The sequence below is a fragment of the Aquila chrysaetos genome (assembly GCF_900496995.4).
Source record: "Aquila chrysaetos chrysaetos chromosome W unlocalized genomic scaffold, bAquChr1.4 W_unloc_1, whole genome shotgun sequence".
Lineage (NCBI taxonomy): Eukaryota > Metazoa > Chordata > Aves > Accipitriformes > Accipitridae > Aquila > Aquila chrysaetos.
In genome coordinates, this window is record NW_024470321.1 from 537,593 (window position 1) to 561,379 (window position 23,787).

General features: G+C 52.6%; 2 protein-coding genes and 1 long non-coding RNA gene across 7 annotated transcripts in view; all 3 read right to left on the reverse strand.

The window, feature by feature from the left end:
- Positions 1–1,271: 1,271 nt before the first annotated feature.
- LOC121232850 (GPI ethanolamine phosphate transferase 3-like) lies at positions 1,272–12,163 on the reverse strand (the record flags this gene model as incomplete). Its single annotated transcript, XM_041121320.1, has 7 exons — positions 1,272–1,314; positions 1,563–1,679; positions 1,734–2,104; positions 9,091–9,264; positions 9,736–9,895; positions 11,510–11,633; positions 12,079–12,163. Coding segments are annotated over 7 exons (1,074 nt in total), but the record flags the coding sequence as incomplete, so codon positions are not given.
- Positions 12,164–18,100: 5,937 nt separating this feature from the next.
- Positions 18,101–21,104, reverse strand: LOC121232885. Its single transcript, XR_005931741.1, has 4 exons — positions 21,002–21,104; positions 19,790–19,997; positions 19,401–19,500; positions 18,101–18,925 (listed from the first exon to the last, which is right to left on the reverse strand). It is a non-coding gene; the product is annotated as an uncharacterized LOC121232885 (long non-coding RNA).
- A 225-nt stretch (positions 21,105–21,329) lies between these two features.
- The window catches only part of LOC121232874 (protein FAM214B-like), a 53,390-nt gene continuing 50,932 nt past the window's right edge, over positions 21,330–23,787 (reverse strand). For all 5 annotated transcript variants that reach the window (XM_041121369.1, XM_041121372.1, XM_041121368.1 and 2 more), the window contains 2 exons: positions 23,516–23,721; positions 21,330–23,171 (listed from right to left, as the gene is read on the reverse strand). In XM_041121369.1, the coding sequence (XP_040977303.1) occupies positions 23,018–23,171; positions 23,516–23,721 (360 nt within the window). In that variant the 3' untranslated portion in view covers positions 21,330–23,017. The remainder of the gene's footprint in view (positions 23,172–23,515; positions 23,722–23,787) is intronic.

The following is a 23,787-nucleotide window of genomic DNA, read 5'->3' on the forward strand; positions in this document are numbered from 1 at the left end:
CCATACCATGTGACATCATGCTCAGTATATAAATGGGGAGCGGGCTGGGGGGGTCTCTCGACTTTCGGTGGGGGAAGTGGCAGAGCGTCGGGTTCCGGGTGGTGAGCAGTTGCACTGTGCATCACTCTTTTTGTATACTCTTTTATTAGTACCGTTGTTGTTGTTGTAACTTCTCTTTTTTTGCGTTGTCCCAGTAAACTGCCCTTATCTCAACCCTCGAGGTTCCGTTTTTTTTTTTTTTTTCCTTTTCTCTCCTCCGATTCTCCTCCCTATCCCACCGGAGGGGGGCGGGAGGAGTGAGCGAGTGGCTGCGTGGTCCTTTTTGTTACCGGTTGGGCTGAAACCACAACACTCACTTGCAGCACAAAGTCCCATGCAGAAAACCAAGGTCAAGAGGGAGATAAGCACCAAATATGGGATCACAGATGCCATCAGCTGCAGTGCCTGGGGTCCCTTCAAGGTTACATAACCCCCAGCACATACACAGACACCAGTGGATTAAGCCACCTCCCAGAAGAGTTGTCACCTACTCAGGGATTTCAAGCAGCTGTTCCCAGGCACCAGAGCTCACACCAAGGCCACTCTTGCAATTGGGACAGCTACTCCAGACTCCCCTTTCCTCCTGACCAGACCCAATACGGGGATGAGTCAATGCTCTGTCACTACATCGTGCTGCAACTCAACCGTTCCCAATCAACAGCCAGCATCTGGCACCAGGCACTCAGGAAGAGACTGGGAGCCCTGGCTGCTACAGGCCAGCCCACGGGGGCACCAACAGGCCAAGACCATGAGTGGAGAGTTTCTTGGTCATGGACACAGTTGTCCCTGCTACCCTCCCCAACAAGCTAAGCCTGCTTCAGGCTGTACAAGGCAGCCCAGCCTGCTCCCCCCTGCCCTTCTCAGGGCTGAGGAAGACCAGGAAAATGGGAGTGAGTGTAGGGCAGGAAAGGCCTCACTACAGAGCAACCAACTGACTTTACAGCGGAGCAGCTGCCACCGAGACCCCAGGAACCATCTGCATGCATAACGATGTGCACTTTGATTCCAGCATGAAAACTGAGCACGCAAAGAGAAGTGGACACAGGACCTTCCCTTCCCTCTCCTCCCTCCCTCCCCTCCCCTCCTCAGCAGGCCTCTTCCTTTGAGTCACTGTCTCTGCACAGGCAAGGTGACACCTTGCCAGCCACTGAAGCTGACCAGCTGCACAGTGGGGACAGTTGTCAGGAAAGTAGCAGCAAGACCCCCGGTTAGTGTTTCTCCAGAGGAGCACTTCAGGACTCTTGCTTCTTGGCCTCCTGCAGCAGACTCCTCCCACTGCCAACAAACACCCAGCAAGAGCTCTAACCTCAACTGCTGGGAAACACCATCACAATGAGCAGGGAACAGCTGGCTCTGGTCCTTTTGTGCAGCGCTGAGGCATGGAGCTGGGGATAATCCCTGACTGCTGTCAGCAGATGCTCGTTGCTGGTGGCTCATGTACCCCTCCCAGCCCCAGGGAGGCAGGAAGACAACCACAGCCTCAGCCGACGAGCAGGTCAGGTTCCCTGCATCTCCAACGCTACCTGAGCTGAAGCTGGCCGAACAAGGTGCTGATGGCACAGTCCACACGCATCACCAGGGAGATCCCCAGCAGGAGGCACGTGCTGCTCATCACAAAGCCCAGCAACTCAAATAGGAACCTGAAAGCACAACAGATGTGGTAAGGATATCACAGCCAATGTGTCTGCAAGGACAGGCTGCTACCCTCAGTCCCAGCAGACTGATTTTCCCGACACTGAGAGGCTGCAGCCAGCTCTGAGGCCATGTAGCAGAGCAAGCAGGAAGTGGCAATGAGGGTGCAGCCCCCCACCATACGCAGGGGATGGAAGTGGGCCCAGGGCTGGGTGCACACAGCCTGTGCCTCCCGCAGGTAGAGCCAGAAGCGACCGATGAAGCTTCCCAGGCTGAACTCCAGCTCCAGAGGCACCAGTGTCGCCCCTTGCACCTGAGCCAAGAGCTGCGTGTGCTCCTCCACAGCACTGGAGAAGAGCTCCTGCAGGTGCTGGAGCTGCTCTGCTGGCGGGTCATGAGCCACCAGCGAGTAGGAGTGCAGGAAGCGGTCCACCTACAGGAGAGGGGACACAGGGTCAGACAGCAGCACTGGGACCACTGGGAATGGGATTCACTGCCATCTTCCTCACTCAGCCCCTTCTGAATGGAAACAGCCCCAATCTGCCAACCCCTGCCAGGACAGACCCGTCCCCAGCTGCATCACCTGAGGCTGGTCACCCAAATGTGAAGGACGTGAAAAAGGATGTGACTGGCAGGAAACATAATCCTTCTGCCAAAGTGACATCCTTCTCAAGTGACATATCCATCCCAACAGCCACACTGACTCCTCTGTCACCCAGTTCTTCACCTGCAGGTGCACCTCTGTTAATGTTGTGCATCACTAAGCTTTTGTGCAGAGTCTTTGGTAACAATAAAGCAAATGTCCCCCAGAAGTTCAAGTCATTACTAGCTATTAATCTGACCCCAATGTCAACTTTTACATTGTTTGTCTGAGGACAGACATCAAATTAAAGAGCTTATAGTGGATCAAATCAAACTGCTTCCTCTTCTTGAATACAGGCACATTAACCCACTGTACCATAGGCTAAGGAGGGTTCATTCTGCATCTTACTTCAAGAGGACAGGAGCAGAGGCAGCTATGATCTCAAAGTCGTAAAAAAATCTTATGAGGGCATTACCAGGGCAGAGCGTAGATCTGCTCAAGCCCTGAAACACACTGATACCTTCATGTGGCTTCCAGTCGCCTCAGAGTGCAGGCAGAATCAGCCTGCCCCTGCCCACGAATGGCAAACATATGCACCAGCTCTCTCCCAGGCCTGCACGACCCCCCTGGTATGCTAAAGCTTCTTCAAAACCAATATGACCAAGCCAGAAACTTCCTCAGACAACTGAGTGCATATATTTAAACAGGCAGGACTGGATAACACTAATTCCTAATAAATGATGATCGATATCCTCAGTGACTAATGGACAGTAAAGTACATTATCATCTTTAAATGACAAAGCACTCTGTTTCTCTATAAATACACAGCAGAGAGGCTGAACACTTCTGCCTTCCCATCAGCAATCATATGAGGGGAACAGAGAGTCCAATATGCTGGACAGACCCTCCTCTTAGGGAAGTCTGCTGCCTCCCTGGGGCCTGGGTTAAGGATATGTGGAATGATTGCTGGAGGTGACTTATTGATATGTCCCCCTCTTAAGGGAAGGTAAACCTCCAGGGTGGAATGCAGTGGATATGCAAGGAATCTGTTCCATAATAATTCCCTAAGCAACATAACCTGCAACCTTAGATGTTAGCAACACCATGGGAGCTTGGTATGCTGACTCTGAGAAACAACACGGAGGGTGGAGCGGAGTGGAGACACCGCGGCCAGGCTCTGTGATATCACTGCAGGGATGGGGAACTGGAACTACTGGAACAAGAATGGAAGGTCCCTGCGTTGAATCCACTGAAGCAAGGAGGTGAAATAATGGGGGTTCTGTCAACGCTATTGTCTTACTTCTGATTTATATCAGAAGTGCCCAGTTCTGGAGTAGTGACATGCTAAATCATGTTCTTTGGGTGAACTTTGCTCATTATAAACTCATTATAATACCAAAACACACCTCCACCCCAAAAGTTACCTGCCTCCAAGGTGCAACCACCCCCCCCACTGAGCATGCGCTCTGAATTTTTTCTAGTATATACCTTTAAAAGCAAAGCGAGAGAACTTTATACCAATCAAAGTAAAGCTATGTATGACTAGAGTCACTCAAGCTCCACCTAAATAGGAAAAATAGGATAAAAAGGCCCAAAGAGAGGGGGACTATTAGGGAAGATACCATCATAGACAAGTCGGGAGGACATCACTGACTTCTGGGATCAGTCGACAGGCTGAACCTCTCTTCCCCCCATAGGGATGCCTATTGGGTAAGATTTGAACCCTTGGCTATACCAAGTGCTTTCCCAGGAAACTTAGAATTCTTTAGAGCTCTTTACTTTCATAATTTAATGTGCTTGTAATCAACTGTATTATTATTTGCACATGCTTTGCAGACAGTGTATTTATCACTGGCAATCCAAAAGAACCTGTACTGTTGCTTTAATAAACTGCGCTGCTTATTAATCTAGTCGTGATAGTTTGTTAATGCAACCAAACTCCCTAAGTCTGGTAATCCTCGTGCATTGAATGTGGCTAAGCCAAGAGTGCAGTATGCTATTAAGTGCATCCATCATCGTGATAGTTCAGCATATTGAATGTGACTGGACTTATATCATTGAATTGGACATCACTCAGAAATTAAACCTAGCCACCCCCAGCCCCTCTGACATCTGAGGATAAGCTGGAATACAAGGGGGTTTATTTTCTGCCAAACTTCTTTACCCTTTAACGCAACAGGACATCACTAGGAAACTTCCTAGCCTGGTATGGCCCTCAGACTATTACCCATTATTGCTCTTCCATGTGGGTGGCGATGAAGCCGCAATGCATAGTCCAAGGGCAATCAAAAGAGACTTCAGGGCCTTGGGATGGTTGGTAAGGGAATCTGGAGCACAGATAATTTTTCCTCTATCCTTCCAGTTGCGGGCAACGACATTGGAAGAAACAGATGGACCCAGTCTATTAATATATGGCTCCGTGGCTGGTGTCACCTCCAGAATTTTGGGTTTTTCAATAATGGGATGGTCTACACGGCACCAGGCCTACTGGCATCGGATAGGATTCACCTTTCTCAAAGGGGGAAGAGGGTCTTTGCTCATGAGCTAGCAGGGCTGATTGGCAGAGCTTTAAACTAGACTTGAAGGGGGTGGGGGATAATATCAGGCTTGCCCGTGACAAGCCGTGGGACGACACATCAAGGTTAGAGGGATGGGGTGCTAACGAAGGCCCTCAGCCTGTTGCTCTGAGATGTGCTGGGTACACTGGAGCACACTTGAAGTCTTACGGAGATGAGCCAGGGGCTCCCGAGGTAATAGGAGCCAACAGGGAAACACCAGTGAAATACCTCAAAGGAATTAAGGTGTGTTCCTCTAAGAAAGTGACACGGCCAACAGCCCAGCTGAAGTGCCTCTACACCAATGCACGCAGCATGGGCAACAAACAGGAGGAGTTGGAAGCCACCGTGCTGCTAGAAAGCTGTGACCTAGTTGCCATTACTGAAACTTGGTGGGATGAATCCCATGACTGGAATGCAGCTATCGATGGCTACAGGCTGTTCAGAAGGGACAGGCGAGGAAGGAGAGGCGGAGGGATTGTCATCTACATCAAGAAATGGATAGATTGTGAAGAGCTGTCTCTGAAGAATAGCCACGAGCAGGTTGAAAGCTTATGGGTAAGAATTAGAGACCGAGGCAACAAAGGGAACGTTGTGGTTGGTGTTTACTACAGGCTGCCCAATCAGGGGGAGCCTACTGACGAAGCCTTCTGTCGTGGTTTAACCCCAGCCAGCAACTAAGCACCACACAACCGCTCGCTCACTCCTCCCCCACCCAGTGGGATGGGGGAGAAAATAAAAAAAAAGTAAAACTCATGGGTTGAGATAAGAACAGTTTAATAGAACAGAAAGGAAGAAAATAATAATAATAATAAAATGACAATAATAATATAAAAGGATTGGAATATGCAAGTGATGCACAATGCAATTGCTCACCACCCGCTGACAGATGCCCAGTTAGTCCCCGAGCGGCAATCCCCCCAGCCCCACTCCCCCCAGTTTATATACTAGATGTGACATCACATGGTATGGAATACCCTGTTGACCATTTTGGGTCAGCTGCCCTGGCTGTGTCCTGTGCCAACTTCTTGTGCCCCTCCAGCCTTCTTGCTGGCAGGGCATGAGAAGCCGAAAAATCCTTGACTTTAGACTAAACACTACTTAGCAACAACTGAAAACATCAGTGTGTTATCAACATTCTTCTCATACTGAATCCAAAACATAACACTATACCAGCTACTAGAAAGAACATTAACTATCCCAGCTGAAACCAGGACACCTTCTTACTCCAGCTGCAGGAGGCATTGTGCTCACAGGCTCTCGTCCTTCTGGGGACTTCAACCACCCCAACATCTGCTGGAAAAGTAGCACAGCGAGCTCTAGGCAACCCAGGAGAGTTGAGTGCACCCAGGAGTGCATTGAGGATAACTTCTTAAGCCAGATAATAGACAGCCCTACCAGAGGGGATGCGATACTGGACCTGATGGTCACCAACGCAAGTGAGCTAATTGGTGACGTCAAGATTGGAGGCAGCCTGGGCTGCAGTGATCATGCACTGGTGGAGTTCGCAGTCCTTCGCAGGCGAAGAGTAAAGTCAGGACCCTGAATTTTAGGAAAGAAAACTTCCAGCTGTTCAAGGAGTTAGTCAATAGAACCCCCTGGGAAACTGCCCTCAGGGACAAGGGAGCAGAACAGAGCTGGCAGATCTTTTAAGGATGCTTTCCATAGAGCACAAGAGTTCTCAATCCCCAGGTGTAAGAAATCAGGAAAGGAAGGCAAGAGACCAGCATGCATGAGTCAAGACCTGCTGGTCAAACTAAAGGGCAAGAAGGAAATGCACAGGCAGTGGAAGCAGGGACAGGTATCCTGGGAAGACTATAAGGATGCTGCCCGGTTGTGTAGGAATGGGGTCAGGAAGGCCAAGGCGCGGCTGGAGTTGAACTTGGCAAGGGACACAAAGAATAATAAGGGCTTCTACAGGTATGTCAGCCAGAAAAGGAAGGTCAAAGAAAGCATACTCCCCCAATGAACGCAACTGGCAAACTGGTAACAATGGACGAGGAGAAGGCCGAGGTACTCAACAACTTTTTTGCCTCAGTCTTCACTGGCAACCTCTCTTCCCACACCTCTTGAGTGGATGGACCTCCCACTGTAAGAAAAGATCAGGTTCAAGACCACCTGAGGAACCTGAACATACATAAGTCTATGGGACCTGACAAGATGCATCCCAGAGTCCTGAGGGAATTGGCTGATGTAGTTGCCAAGCCCCTCTCCATGATATTTGAAAAGTCATGGCAGTCAGGTGAAGTCCCCAGTGACTAGAAAAAGGGAAACATTGCACCCATGTCTAAAAAGGTGTTTGGGGTTTGTGTGGTGGGGTTTTGGTAGCAGGGGAGGAGCTGCAGGGATGGCTCCTGTGAGAAGCTGCTAGAAGCTTCCCCAGCTTTCGGGTCGGACCTGCCTCTGGCCAAGGCCGACCCAATCAGTGACGGTGGTAGCACCTCTGGGATAACATATTTAAGGGGAACCTGCAGTGAGTGAGGAGATTGGAATGTGAGGGGAACACCTATGCAGATACCGAGGTCAGTGAAGAAGGAGGGAGAGGAGGTGCGCCAGAGGAGGTGATACCCCTGCAGCCCATGGTGAGACGGCAGGCTGTCCCCCTGCAGCCCATGGAGGTGAACAGTGGAGCAGATGCCCACCTGCAGCCTGTGGAGGACCCCATGCCGGAGCAGTCAGATGCCCCCGAAGATGGCTGTGACTCCATGGGAAAGCCCGCGCTGGAGCAGTCTGTGACTGAAGATTGGCCTGCGGAAGGGACCGATGCTAGGGAAGTTCGTGAAGGACTGCAGCCTGTGGGAAGGACTTATGTTGGAGAAGTTCGTGAAGGACTGTCTCCCATGGGAGGGACACCACGCTGGAGCAGGGGAAGAGTGAGGAGTCCTCCCCCTGAGGAGGAAGGAGCAGCAGAGACAATGTGAGATGAACTGACCCCAACCCCTATTTCCAGTCTCCCTGCGCCGCCGGGGAGAGGAGGTAGAGAAAACTGGGAGTGGAGTTGAGCCAGGAAGGAGGGAGGGGTGAGGGAAGGTGTTTTAAGATTTGGTTTTACTTCCTACTATCCTTGTTTTGATTTGATTGGTAGTAAATTAAATTGATTTGGTTTTTTTCCCCAAGTTGAGCCTGTCTTTTGCCTGTGACCATAAGTGGTGAGTGATCCCTCCCAGTCCTTGTCTAGACCCATGAGCTTTTCTTTATATTTTCTCCTCATCCCACTAGGCTGCAGGTGGGCATCTACTCCAGTGTTCACCTCCATGGGCTGCAGGGGGACAGCCTGCCGTCTCACCACGGGCTGCAGGGGCATCACCTCCTCTGGTGCACATTCTCCCCCTCCTTCTTCACTGACCTCGGTATCTGCATAGGTGTTTCTCTCACATTCCAATCTCCTCACTCACTGCAGGTTCCCCTTCTTAAATATGTTATCCCAGAGGTGCTACCACCGTCACTGATTGGGTCGGCCTTGGCCAGAGGTGGGTCTGACCCAAGAGCCGGGGAAGCTTCTAGCAGCTTCTCAGAGGAGCCTCCCCTGCGGCCCCTCCCCCACTACCAAAAAACCCCATCACACAAATCCAAAACACATGCCAAGAGCCACAACTTATGGCCCTCATGTCCTCCATAGAGGCTCTGGCTTGCCCTGGCACATGGCCTGCTCCATTGCTTGGGCTTCTTTTACACCTGGTATAGTCATTCTCATTCAAATTTTGTCATTCAGCTGTTGGGGTTCTGTATTTCGTTGTGCTTGGTGTAAACTGTTCCTTCTCTATCCCACTTTACTGTCACCTGTTACATGGTGTTTCTTTTATTTAGTCCTTTGTTACTGTTTTCCTTCTGTCACTGATCTAGAATAGCTTTTTAGCTAATACTGCTTCTCCAAAACTGAAGCAGCATCAAAACACCCATTTGTATTCTTGAATCTCCATTAAGAAAACTTGCTCCTAGTCATCTTCAGCCTTGAGGAAACAGCCTCCCCAATAACCAAATCCACCTCTGACCATCTATGACCAATTCTCACCCTGAAGCAAATGCCACCTTCCAGGCCAGTATTTTCCACACCACAGCACTCACCACCAAGTACTAAACAGGTATCTCCAATTTCTCTTTTGCGAAAATGATACTGCCTTTTACTGGAGCAAACACTGCAAGGAGGTAACTTCAAAATAAGCTCCCCACGAAGATAACACCATGTCACCACCCCACCTCCACCAAACAGAAGAGGTATTTGCTTAAAAAGCCATTCCTTCTCCTCTCTAGTTCAATGGGGAGGCCTACCGTAGGCCGTACCTGCTTGGTGTTGATGTGATAGACCGAGAGCTGCTGCAAGGCTGCAGACACAGTGTCGCCATCCCCAGAGAAAAGCTCAGCCATCACCTCCGCGATGTTACTGTAGGGGGTGGGCACACCCAGCAGCAGGGCCACAGTGGGCACCAGGTTCACCTGGGGAATGGCCTCAGGCTCCTGGAGAGACAGGGGAGGAACTGGAAATTCAGAAAGAACACAACAGTGTGGCTTTTCACTCGGGCTAGAGGACAGCGGGGGAGGCATCCCTGTTCAGAGGAGAATCTGGGAAAGCCAGAAGGGGAAAAAACACAGGGGAAGGCAGAGGCACAGCTCAGCCCTCCCTGAGTGCCCTGTGGAGGCGAGGATGCCTGCTGGGAGCTGCAGGTCCTTAGGTCTGGCCCTGGCTGTCTAACAGCTCACCTGGCCCCACTCAAACACCCCTCACAGCTGGAGGGGCCTGAACATGGGTCCCTAACACTTCAGTCACCTGCATCCTGTGTCAGCCTTTCCACTGTTCTCTTGGGAAAGGTGACAAGACTCCCAGGCCCTCTCAATCTAAACAACAGTTACTCTCTGTAACCCCAGGATGCAGTTTTCATCCTGGATACCACTTCAGGCAATGGCAGCTAAGGATCAGCTTCTTCTCACCTCAGGAGGGCCAGTGCCAGATAGGGGTGTTTTGCTGTACACAAACAGCGCTGCATTCATTTCCTTCTCACTGTTGCTGCCATGGTCTCCGGTCTCTGTCATGCCATGGTCCCCAGCCACCAGAAGAAGGGTGTCATTCCCCAGGTGATCCACCAAGGACCTGTCACCGGGATAAGGAAGGTCAACCCTTACCTGGGCAGGGGCCTAGGTAGCACAGGTGGGAAAGGACATGTCCCTACCAAGCCTGCCTGCACCACAGAGGTGAGGCCCACAAAAGGATCTGAGCAAAACTAAGTGCTGATACAGAGCTATAACAACTGAGCCAGGTACCAGGGCAATGGATGCTTCAAAACTGAACTGAAAATTCAGAGCCCTGAGACAGAGTGGACTAATCTTGCCTAGGTCCCCTGTGAACAGTAGCTGGTCCCTCAAGGCCTTCAGGGATCTCGACAAAATGCAATTCAGAAGGAAGGTTCCCAACAGGAACAAATTTCAGGCTGCTTCTATTTGGGATTCGTCTATTGCATCATGTTGTGTGAGCAATCTCCTACTTTTAAGGAAAAAAGAGGGGATTTGTCCCTGAAGGATGCATTAAGTATGACACAATGTATACTGCACTCTCAGATGCAGCAGGGCAAGTGTCCTAGTTTCAGCTGGGATAGAGTTAACTGTCTTCCTAGTAGCTGGTACGGTGCTATGTTTTGAGTTCAGTATGTGAAGAATGTTGATAACACTGATGTTTTCAGTTGTTGCTAGTAGTGTTTAGACTAATGTCAAGGATTTTTCAGCTTCTCATGCCCAGCCAGCGAGAAAGCTGGAGGGGCACAAGAAGTTGGCACAGGACACAGCCAGGGCACCTGACCCAAACTGGCCAACAGGGTATTCCATACCATGTGACGTCCCATCTAGTATAGGAACTGGGAAGTGGGGGTGGGGAATCACCGCTCGGGGGACTAGCAGGGTGTCGGTCGGCGGGTGATGAGCAATTGCACTGCACATCATTTGTACATTCCAATCCTTTCATTATTGCTGTTGTCATTTTATTAGTGTTATCATTATCATTATTAGTTTCTTCTTTTCTGTTCTATTAAACTGTTCTTATCTCAACCCGTGGGTTTTGCTTGTTTTTCCCGATTTACTCCCCCATCCCACTGGGTGGGGGGGAGTGAGTGAGCGGCTGTGTGGTGCTTAGTTACTGGCTGGGGTTAAACCACGACAGCAAGTTACTCACACCTTCCAGCAGCAAAAATTAAAGCAGTCCTAAGAGTCAAAAGCCACAGCATTTGGAGCTGAGGCACGGCTGTGTGATCAGGATTTCTGAATCCCATTCTGCCCTCTGACACAAAGGCACAACTCATGGATCTGCAGCACAGTAAATGCAGCATTCCCTAGCCAGGGTCCTCCAAGTGCTTCTCAAACATTAGCCAAACCTCAGTGTGACAATCTCCATTTTAGAGACTGAGTGAGGCTCAGCTGTACTCTAGCTGCACCATCACCTGACAGTTTGGTTGAGAACCAAGGCTCCAAGACCTGAAGACAGCCTTACCTCTGAAACCAAACCCTGTTCTCTACCATTCCCCCATGAACATATCTACGCAACTGAGACTGCCCCATAGCTGGGGTTTCAGCTGCTGCTGGCCAAAGCCATTCTCCATGGTAACAGGAACAGTAAGTGTTCCCTGTTGCCCTCTGCATCTGTAAATGCCTTGGGAACACCCCACCAGCCTGGCCGAAGGAAGAGGCCAGCTGGCACCCCCCCCACCGCACTAATCACCTGAGCATCTCATTCATCTGGGTGAGCTTCTTAGCCATTTCAGGATGATCAGGTCCATGTTTGTGCCCACAGTGGTCCATGCTCAGGTAGTGAGCAATCAGCACGTCCCATTCACCACTATCCACTGCAGAACAAGAGTAGCCTTGTCACACACTAGCCTGGGATTCAGGCACAGGTTTCTGGTTGCCTCTGGAAACTGCCATTTCTTCCCCTCCTACCATCTGCCCAGGCAGCCACACAGTTAAGTGTGAAGAAAGAGTTGCTGCTCCTGCTCCATCCTGGCAGTGTATTTCTAGGACAGATGTAGAAGTCTAACCTGTAGCCTTGTTCCATCAAGCTGCACTCTCTCCCAAATTAAGGAAAGGTATTTACAGAAGCAGTTTACAGTCCCTGAAAGCTGGCTTATCTGTGGAAATCCAGCTAGAGCACTGTAATCCCCAGGCAGCAGTGTGTGACTGCCCAGTGCCACTCCATAACAGAAAAAAACTCTTCAGCCCTACCCCAAACTTGCAATAGGACCTCTGCATCACATAAAGGGTTATCCAGGCCCTGGGGAAAGAGCTGCTTACCAGTTGCATAGAGATGCTGCAGGATCCCATTGTCCACAGTGTGAAGATCCTTCACGTTAAAAGAAGGGAAGAAATACGAGCAGAAAAACTTCTTCAGTGTTGAGGTTTAACCCCAGCCGGCAACTAAGCACCACACAGCCGCTTGCTCACTCTCCCCTCAGCAGGATAGGGGAAGAGAATCGGAAGAGTAAAAGTGAGAAAACTTGTGGGTTGAGATAAAAACAGTTTAATAATTGAAATAAAATATAATAATAATAATAATAATAATAAATTGTAATGAAAAGGAAAATAACAGACAGAGAAATAAACCCCAAGAAAAACAAGTGATGCAAATGAAAACAATTGCTCACCACCAACCAACTGATGCCCAGCCAGTCCCCGAGCAGCGACCTCCTGCCAACCTCCCCCCCTAGTTTTATTGCTGAGCATGATGTCATATGGTCTGGAATATCCCTTTGGTCAGTTGGGGTCAGCTGTCCTGGCTGTGTCCCCTCCCAACTTCTTGTGCACCCCCAGCCTACTTGCTGGTGGGGTGGGGTGAGAAGCAGACAAGGCCTTGACTCTGTAAGCACTGCTCAGCAGTAACAAAAACATCCCTGTATTGCCAACACTGTTTGCAGCACAAATCCAAAACATAGCCCCATACTAGCTACTATGAAGAAATTTAACTCTATCCCAGCCAAAACCAGTACATTCAGGAAGAGTCCTTCCCAAGTGTCATCACCCATGAAAACCACTCTCCTTCCCAAGGCAGCAAGAAAGGAATTAATGAGAACAGGGAGCCCACCCAAGTCATGCCGTTACCCACACTAGCGCAAAAAGTCTGGGCATTTCCAGGTCATGGTCTGGAGCACTGGCTCCTCTCCAACCCACACTCAAAAGCGACCTAAAATGAAAATCACCATCTGGTTATAAATGAGTTTGAATACAGGGAGTGGCCAGCCCTGTTTCTAAGCCTACAAGTGCCCCTCCCACTGAATCCACCAGCACAACCTCATTAGTTATTGTTGACCTCTGACACATCACCCCAGCAGAAAGATCTGGTTGAACAGGCCAAAAAGCAGACTGGTACCCATTCATACTACCGCAGCACTTAGGAAAGTGCAGCTCAAAGCAGACAAACCCTCGCCAAAGGCCCCACAACCCCACTGTAAAACACAAGGCAGTAGATGGCTGCTGACAAACAGGAGCTGAGTGGAAGCCATGAGTCCTGGACTCTGACTTTAAACACAACACTGGTGGGTTTTCATATGCAGAAAAGAGAAGGCAAAAATGTGATGCACTGCATGGTGGCAGTGGGGGGATCGGCTTGGAAGCAGTAGAGGCGGGCATGGTGGGGCTGGGAGATTGCGAGGTGGTGCAGGAAACTCAGCTTGTTCTCATAGGGCAGTGGGCTGACCTTGGTTGGGTTAAACCAGGCAAACTCAAAATGGAGGGCATTGATGACGACAAGCACAGACTTGGAAAAGCGCTGGGGCACCCAACAGGAGCCCAGCGGGAGGCTCTGCCTCTCCCACAGTGGCGCGTGAGTGAGTCTGAGCAGGAACTGCTGTTGGCAAGCTCAATCCAGGTGAGCAGGAAGCCACTCATGAAGAGCCTGATACCAGCAAAAAAGAGAAAGCAGACCCAGGCTAGGAAGAGCAGCACTGGCCTCCGCTGCATCCTAGGGGGAAGGACAGGTAAGCTCAGGCCCCTAAGGCTCTACCTGGGCCAAGTACCACCACCCCCCCCCGCCAGTACCCATCCCTGGCCACTGCCCTGCACCCCAACACCCCTCACGCCCACCTGTCCCCTGATACTCCCCAGACCCCCTCAGCCACTACCCTGTGACTTGACTTTACCCATTACCACCCCATACCCTGGTAACTGCCCTGTGCACAGCTCCCCCTTGTACCCCCACCATGCTGCACCCCGATCCCCCTCCTACTTCCCAGTGCTGCCCAGCTGCTCTCTGGCACACCAGCCTCTCTCATGCACCCCCAGCCATGATGCAGCACCTTGACCCCCAGCTCCTGGGCCGCTACCTTTCACCCAAGTCCCCCTTATACCCCCAGCATCCCTCGTACCCCACAGACACTGCCTGACACCCTGACTCTCCTCCTGCCCCCCAGCACCTCAGCTTCCCTCACAGCCCCTCAACCCCTGCGGCCCCTCAGCGCCCCCCCCCGTGGCAGTGTGCTCCCCCCCTCAACCGGATGTGTATTTCCCGTAACCCTGCTCAAGTGATAACCACCAGTGGCGGTTGTAATGGATGCGTCTGGTTGTGATGGCTGCATCCAGCTCAAAGTGGGTTCGGGGGAGACAGATAACAACACAGTAGCCATGGGCTAATTTGAACAGTGCGCCCACCTAACCACAGTGCTGGTCAATGTCCGACTCAAGCCAAATTTGGAAGAAACTAACATCTGTAGTCAGTATGCAAATATGACTATAAGTCAATTATCTTACTCCATAGTGGACAGCCCAGGGCCCGTTGAGCTCTCCTGCACAGCAGCAGGCTGCACGCCAGGATCTCCCCTTAAGTAGGGCTGCCTCTTGAGGTTACTCCTTGAGGTTGAGAGAGTCCTTGCTGCAACAGATACTCAGTAAGTGATTAATAGCATGCTAAACTTTGAAATCCTAACTAAGTGATATAAAGGATTGATTGTGCATATATAATCTTTTAGACATAAACCGTTGACCAAGTCTGGGACTAAGTCTGGATCCAGCTGCACCTAAACTCCCCTCTGAGAAGGAGTTTAGAACACAAGGGGGTCCTTTCTGAACCTCATGACTCAACGGGAGGGTCTCCCTGACAGTTTTGTCTGACCCTGTCCTCTATGCAGTAGATAATCAAGCAAACCTTGCCATCGAATCTTGTTAAACCACCATTGCATTTACTATCAAACTTTGTTAAATTGCTTTTATATCAATAAACATATTGCTACTTCTCTCTTATGAGTGGAGTGCGTCACTCCATCTGCGACACACACCCCGCCCCTTGTGCCCCCTCAGCACCCCTGTCCCCCCCCAGCTCCTCTCGCCCCACCGTCCCTCTCCTCGGAAGCGCCACGCACGGCGGCTGCCCAAGAGAGGCGGCGCGGGAAGCGGCAGCACCCCCGTGCGGCCGGGTGCCGCCCGGCTTCCCCACCTCCCTCGGGGTGGGTGTGGGGACCCCCAGCACCCCCAGCTAAAGCGAGACGTTGCCTTAATTAATTGCCACAGCCGTTCCGCTCCCCGTGGTGCACGCTACAAGGAGCACGCTATAGGAAACCTGCGCACCCCAGAGGCAGTGGCACTGTTGTGAGGCACAAGGTGAGGGTTGCACATGACTGCAGCGGGCGGGACAGGGATCCCCCCCCCGGAGAAGGATCCCCAGGCTCCTCTTGCAGATCATGGCACCTTCCCGCAGGTCAGCAGGAGCTCCCGGCAGAAGCCTGCTTAGGAGGGATGGTCCCCCTCAGTGGCACACAGGAGGTTGCGCTCCTGAGTGCCAGGGGATGTGATGCAGCACCAGTACCATTTATTACATTATTTAAATCCAAATACAAAATAAAGACCAAGGGAATGACGCCGTGAAAAGCTGAAATCAGGACTCAATAGTCAGGATGACTATTAAGTAGGTATTCTTTATTGCAGCGCTGGGCGCACAGGGGATCGCTCCTCCTAATATGCGTGCCGCGCCAGGTCAGTTATACAGCTTATATGCAACTTATACATACATATTCATACAAGTGATTAACATATTCATGATTTCCCCAAGAACTCATTATCATAGGTAACCACCCATTCCCACATGCACATTATAGTCTTTGGGTGGGCTTCAGAGACATCTGGTGGTCGTTTACTTCATCCACTCCTCTTCATCACCATGCCCCCTTGGTGAACTATAGCTTTTACTCCCGTGTTCTTGCTGACAAAACCACAGAGCTAGTTTCAGTCGGTTCTGCAGTCTTGAGGCATCCTGTGCCTCTTTATCTCATAGTGTCCTTGCATTCCGTTCCCAAAGATAAGTTCCATTAAAAGATTACCGTGTGCTTACATGTACGATTCACAATACCACTGTTACATAGTTCATTGCTGCTGCTTGTTAAAAAGTTTTGGCTAGTAAATTTCCATCAAGCTTTCATTTCAGGAAGAAGAGCAGCGTCTGACCAGGGAGGGCAGCAGGACAGGACTGCCCACAGCCTGGCAGGCCCCAGGCAAGGGTCCAGGATCTTTCTGGCTCTACTAGCTAGCGTTGGCCTGTTCTGCCTTAAGCACCTACATGGTGGGAGGCTGGGGGTTCTTACGGGCTGGAAGCATCTCATCATGGGTCTTCACAGCTTGCAGCTTGGTCAGCATAGTGTAGATGCCCAGGCCTGAAGGGAACAAGAGCCATGGGGGAGGAGAGGGGAAACTGCATGCTCCAGGGCTGTGGCAGGAAAAGACACTGTGTTGGAGCAGGCAATTCCACTGTGTCGCAAGTCAAGCAAGCAGGTCAGAAGACCAGCTTGGCTGAACAGGGAACTCCTCTTGGAGCTCAAGAGGAAAAAGAAATTGTACAATCTCTGGAAGTGAGGTCACACTTCGCAGGAAGATTAGAGCGCTGTGGTTCGCATATGCAGGGAGAAGACACAAAAGGCCAAAGCTCAATTAGAATTAAAACTGGCCAGTGTTATTTCAGGTAACAAGAAGGGCTTTTTTAAGTATGTTAATAGCAAGAGGAGGTCTAAAGAAAACATTGGACTGATACTTGTTGAAGATGGTCACTTGACAAATAGGGATGAAGAAAAAGCAGAGGCATTCAATGCTTTTTTTGCCTCAGTCTTTAATAATACTGATAGCGGACCAGGCAGCCTAAGGTCTGAGTCAGAGAACCACGAGTGTGGGAACAGTGACTTTCCATTTGTGGACACTGAAATTGTAAGGGACCAGCTGTATCAGCTGAATGTTCACAAGTCCATGGGGCCTGATGGGATTCATCCCAGAGTACTGAAGGAGTTAGCGGATGTTACAGCAGGACCCCACTCGATCATCTACCAAAGTTCTTGGGAGTCTGGGGAGGTCCCTGCTGACTGGAAGCTAGCCAGTGTTATTCCAATCTACAAGAAGGATGTGAGGGAAGACCCAGGAAACTACAGACCTGTTAGTCTAACCTCAGTTCCTGGAAAAATTATGGAGAAGATCATACTGGGTGCTACTGAAAGGCATTTAAAGAACAATGCAGTCATCAGGTACAGTCAACACGGGTTCACAAAGAGAAAGTCCTGTTTAACTAATTTGATATCCTTCTATGATAAGGTCACCCACCTAGTGGATGAAGGGAAGGTGGTGGATGTAGTTTTTCTGGATTTTAGTAAGGCTTTTGATTCCATCCCTCACAGCATCTATCTGGACAAGTTGTCCAACTGTGGGATGAGCAGGTGCACAGTGCACTGGGTGAAGAACTGGCTGAAGGGCAGGGCTCAAAGGGTTGTAGTAAATGGCGCTACATCTGCCTGGTGACCAGCAGTATTCCTCAGGGCTCAGTTCTAGGGCCAGTCCTGTTCAATATTTTTATCAATGATCTGGAGGCAGGAGTTGAATGCACCATTAGCAAGTTTGCTGACGATACCAAACTGGGAGGTGCTGTTGACTCTCTCAAGAAACAAGAGGCCTTGCAGAGGGATCTAGATAGATTGGAGCATTGGGCAATCATTAATGGGATTAAATTTAACAAGAACAAATGCTGGATTCTGCATCTGGGACAGAGTAACGCCAGGCACAAGTATAGATTGGGAGAGGAGTGGCTGGAGAGCAGCCCTGCAGAAAGGGATCTGGGGGTGCTGGTCGATAGCAGGCTCAATAGGAGTCAGCAGTGTGCCCTGGCAGCCAAGAGGGCAAACCACATCCTGGGGTGCATCAAACAAAGCATAACCAGCCAGTCAAAAGAGGTGATTATCCCGCTGTCTTTAGCGCTGGTGCAGCCTCACCTTGAGTACTGTGTGCAGTTCTGGGCCCCACAAATTAAGAAGGATGTTAAGGTCCTTGAATGTGTCCAGAAGAGGGCAACAAAGCTGGCGAAAGGGCTGGAAGGCATGTCCTATGAGGAGTGGCTAAGGACTTGGGGGTTTGTCTAGTTTGGAGAAAAGGAGGCTGAGGGGCGACCTCATTGCTCTCTACAGCTTCCTGAGGAGGGGAAGTGGAGAGGGAGGTGCTGATCTCTTCTCCCTGGTATCCAGTGACAGGACAAATGGGAATGGTTCAAAGCTGCATTAGGGGAGGATCAGACTAGATATTAGGAAAGATTTCTTTACAGAGAGGGTGGTCAAACACTGGAACAGGCTTCCTAGAGAGGTGGTTGATGCCCCAAGCCTGTCAGTATTTAAGAGGCATTTGGACAGTGCCCTTAATAACATGCTTTAACTTTTGGTCAGCCCTGAATTGGTCAGGCAGTTGGACCAGATGATCATTGTAGGTCCCTTCCAACTGAAATATTCTATTCTGTTCTAAGACTGGACAGGCAGTAGGAGTGGGACAGGGCAGGCAGGGCCATGAGACGATGGCTTCAGGAGCTGGCCTGAACCCCTGCTCCATGTTTAGCCCCGTTCAGGGCTCCTGTTAAAAAAAATAACCAAAACAAGACTCATCTTCAAGGATTCACTAATAGGTCAACTGAAACAGAAGCCCTCTAAGCAAAGGGCATTTTGCTGTTAAGCGTATGAGCCTGGCCATGCAGACCCCCCAGGGTTTTGAGAAATGCTGCTAGATGCTGGCAGCTCCATGATCCACCTCCCCAGCTCACCCGGAAGACTCTGTAGAGGGAGAGTTTGCCAAGTTCAGATCTCATGGTGGTCTGGGCCAGCTGGGTCACTGCATACTCAGGATCTTCCACCCCATAGCTGGCCTGGAGAGCAGAAGCAAAAAACAGAGTCGATGGCAGTGCTGAGAGGGACCCCAAACAAGGCAGGATGAGCAAACGCTAAGCACTAAGACGAGAAACCTGCCACAGACACCCCTGCCAAAGAAAAGCGGGGTCCAGAGCTGAGATCTGCCTTCCCCTCCTCCTCTGATTCCCTAGGGAGGGAACAGGGTACTCAGCCCACCTGCCTCGCAGAGCACAGCAAGCCAGGCAGAGGCTGAAGCACGTGTTGTGTCGTGAAGCGAGCCAGCAGAGCCAGGTGAGCAGTGCCTGAGGGGTTGCCAAGGCGGCCAGCTGGGCAACACGGCACACAGACTGTGCTGGGCACAGCCAGGGACGCTAGGAGGCTGCCAGTTTGACTCATGCCGAGTGTCAGCGCAGCAGGGACAGTACCTTGTAGGGGTCCATAACCCTGGATACAGTGGAAGGAGAAGGGCAGGATGCAGAAGCTGTTCCTTACCTAGGGTGACAGCTGACTGCTCTGGGACGTTAATGATGATTTCTTTGAGACTCTGCACATAACGAATCTGGTCCAGCAGAGGGATGAGGAAGTTCAAACCCTGGGAAAAGGGTGGGAATTAGATGGCCGAGCCCTCTAATCTGGGGTTTCACCCCCCCAGAGAGCTCAGCCAGGCTAGAGAGGGCTGTGCAAACAAAGCTCAAGTATGCTACACACTGTAGATGCTGCAGGCAGAGCAAACGTACTTCCCACACAGAGGAAATTTAGGTTTCTCAGTGCTTTTAACACCCTACCAAAGGAAATTAGTGTACAAGCAGCCAAAAGGATCACAATCTGGAAGAATAAGCACACCCCCCACACCCCCCCGAATCCTCGCACAAAGAACATACCTCGCTACAGCTTTAGGAACCTGCTGAATCCAGAAGGGAAGAAAAACAGCTCCTTACAGGCTCAAGGATTCAGTGGAACTTGCCCATCCACTCCACCACCCAAGCCTCCTGCTGTGGCACAGAGCACCCTAATATTCACGGGCAGGCTGGAGTTCAAGCAATGCAGTGCTGGGGCCAGCCATGCTGAATGCTTCAGCTGTTGGAAGCACTGGAGAAAGGAAAAGGAACAGAATGGAGACTAGCTGCTGGCACCTCAGAGCCCAGTGCCATCCCTGCATGAGCACAAACACACCTGTGCACTGCACCGGGCAGCCCTGCCCCAGCCCCTTGCACGTGACAATCCTCCTCCTCCAGGCCCTGCTCTCCCATCTGGGATTGCTGCTCATGGCCCCGATACACCAGGGCAGGAAACATCACTGATACCCAGAACAAGCACACACTGTGAGAGGACACGGGCTGTCCCCACAGGGATGAGACCTGGGCCCCAGTATCAGTGCAAGTGTCAGGGCCTTCCCTGCAGGTGTAGGGGGGGGGCTCACCCCAGTGTTGGAGCTTTCTCCACATCTTTCCTTCCCTCACATCCCCGCATGGGGGATGAATAAAGCCTCCCTGACGCTGTAAGGGAAAGGAAGGTGTGGTGTGGGGTCTCTTCTGCCCCACTCAGCCCCCTGTAACCTGGTGAGACTCCTTCCTCCCACCTCTCTCTACCCCCCACCTCGGTCCCAGGCCCCCTTTGCCAGCCTGTCCCTCCCCAGCTGTGGCTGCCTTCTGGCTCCCCCCAAGGACCTGCTCCCCCTGGGCACTCTCTCACCCTCCTCCCCACAGCCACAGCCCCTCACTCCCATGCTCAGCTCCCCACAGCCTCCTCACTAACCCCCATGCCCCTCCCCGCACCACAACCTACCCCCCAGGCCTCCACAGCCCCTCACATCCACTTCTACACTCATTTCCTCCTCAGCCCCACATCCCCCAACCCATTCCCCCCCCCAGTTCACCTCACCACTTCTCATACCAGGTTGCCCCCTGTCCCCCAACACTACTCCCCAACCAAACTCCCACCCAGCCCCCTCAATACCCCCATACCCATTTGCTCCCAGGCCTCCTCTGTGCACCCCAATACCCCTATCCCTACCCAGCTCCCCCCAGCCGAGCCCCCATGAACCTCTTCCATCCCTCCCTCAGAGTCCCAACACCAGCTCCCCCACGCCCCACCTGCGGCAGACCGAGACGAGGCCAGACCAGGCCGCACCAGCATCGCGCCGCCGCCACTCCCCCCACCGCCCCGGAAGGCCTCCCGGGATGCCCCGCCTCTTCCGGGCGAGCACCCCGGGGCACCCCGTCCCGCTGCGGCGGCCGCTGCCCCTGGTTCCGCCGTCCCCGGGAGCGGCGAGATGCGGAGACTGGGCTCTGTTTCCAAATGGGTGTTTATTAAATTAAAAACAAACACGAAAAGTACCGGTACAGCCTCGCCGGGCAGCTGCCAGCCTCCCTGCCACGGCGAGTGGGGCCCGAGGCCGTGGGGCGAGGGGGAACCCCAGTGTCCTGGGGGGAGTGGGACCCCGGGCCCCGGTGCTGTGGGACGGGGGGGATCCTGGGACCCTGATGTCATGGGGCAAGAGGTACTCCAGGACCCGGTGCCGTGGGGGGAGCAGGCTCCCACTGTGGGGGTGGTGGTGAGTGGGACCCTGCCCCCCCCCACCCCAGCCCAGCAGGGCCAGAGCCTCTCGGCCTCCCGGCCTCCCCATGGCAGGGGAGAGCAGGGCCTCGCCCCCCCCAAGTGTGGCAGAGGCCTGTCCTGTCCCATTCTCACGCCCCAGCTCTGCCAGCTGGAGTTCTGGGGAGAACAGGGGGTGGACTTTGGTTAAAATGATGGCTGTCCCAGGGAGCCCCTGGTTCCAGGGTCATGCCCACCCCAGCAAGGTTGCAGCCTGGCAGTCCTCCCTGCATGAGCCTAGCAGAGGCCCCAGGTCATGGGGATTACACAGATGGGGTACATGCAAGCTCATTTTTCCTTTGTCCCCTGCCCCTTTCACTTCTCTGACCCACCTGGGGCTCCTGAGGCTACAGCAGGGGTGGGTACTGTTCCAGATCACCCCCAAACACCCGCCTGAAGGTCCAGCCTGACCTCCATTTGATGCCCTCTGCTGCTTCCCCTCTTCCCAGGGACTAGGCCAGGGCTCCTGCCCATCCTCCAGCACCTGATCATGCTGCCAGCAGACCCCTGCCCAAAGCCATCTCCTGGATGGGATTCACCACACACATACACAGACAGTGCAAGGCCCTGATTTTTTGGCAATCTCCACCTTCTCTCAGATTCACAGCACGCATGGGCTCTGGAGGCTCCTGCTGGGAGGGCTGTCCCCGTGCTCCTGCAGAGACCCCCAAGTCCCCATCCATGGGACGGCCACATCTCTTAGCCCCAGGAGCCATGGCAACAGCCAGTTCCCTGCCAGCCACAGATTTCTTGGGGTCTGGCTTGCCCTAAAGGGGTGGGAGGGCAAGTCCAGGCCTCTCCAAGCTGCCTGAAGTGGGGCTGGCCCTACAGAGCTGGTGCCCAGCAAGTCTCAGCCTCTCCCGGGGCTTTTAACACAGCCCTGGCATGGGAGCTGCACCCCAGCCAAGAGGTGGGTCACCCTCTCCTTCCACAGCCCAAAGTGTCCCCGTCCCTGGTCACCCTCACAGCCCCTACAGCCCTGCCGCAACCCAGACAGCCCCACACTGCTGAGCACAGCCGCCCTGCTGCCAGGGGCCTCATCCAGCACCAAGAGGAGGGGGGAAGAACAGCACAGCACCTCCGATCCTCTGCACAAGCCTCCTCTGCGCTCCCAGCGACAATAAATACTAATAAATACAAATTCTTCCACACGTTCTGCTTTCAACCCTGGGACTGGTGTGGGCAGCTTTGCCCAGAGCCCCCAGCCCAATTCTTCACTCCCCCCAGCTCCAGCCACATCTCTGAGCTGGGAACAGTGCTGGCAGAAGGCTTGGGCATGTCCTTGGAGCACTGGGGCTGCTCCCCAGCCCCTGTCCCTCTTGGTGAAGCCCCCTCGGTGATCTCAGCCCTGCCACAGGGCACAGGCATGGGCATGGCATCTGTGCTGCTCAGGAGGACGGGGGCACACAAGGAGGGTGATACTTCAAGGTGGTGCTTGCTTGCTGGCCCTTTACTCATCTCTACCCCAGGTGCTGGGCTGGAGGCTCCCTGGTGGCCCTGGGGGATGGAGAAGGTCAGGCTCGGGGCGAGTAGCAGGGGTTCCTCGGTATCTCCGTAAAGGATTTCAGTTCATAGGAGATCCCCGAGTCGACCTCGATTGACTTGCGGGAGAAAAGCAGCCGGATGTCGTCATGAAGGTAGATCTTCCCCGACTTGGAGCTGTGAAACCTGAGTGGAGACAAGGGCAGGGCAGAGGGACCTCAGGCTCCCAGGCAAGGGCAGGACAGCCTTGGTGGGGGGCATGACCCCCTTGCCTACTTTGGCCCCTGGTCAAGGTGGCCATGCTCTGGTTGCCTTCAGAGGGACAGAGACTGCTGCCCTCAGGCAGGGCAGCAGCTCCAACCTCCCTGAAAAAGCAGCCAGTCCCTGCTCCTCCCCAGGGTGAGGGGGTCAGGCTGCTATCCTCCCACTCTGGCAGGAAGGCCTGCAGGTTTGGGGGAGGCAGGGACACATGGGAGAGGAGCCCAGGGGTGACCCTGGGGCAGGCACTCATCCCTCCAGGCATGCCCTACCTTAGGTGCATCAAGTAGCAGAGGACCCTGCGGGGTGGGCCAGTGCCCGGTGGGTTGCTGGGGGCCACAGTGGCCTTTTCCTCCTCCCCCACGGGCACCAGGAAGATGCGGTGGCGTAGGAAGGTCATGTGGTTGGCTGGCATGTCCTGGAAGTCGTACATCACCAAGAACATCTTCACCACAGTCTTGTTGGGGTTAAATAAGGTCTGGGGGTAGAGGGGTAGGGGGTGAGACTGGGAAGGGCACAGGAATGGATCCATAGGGCAGGGCTG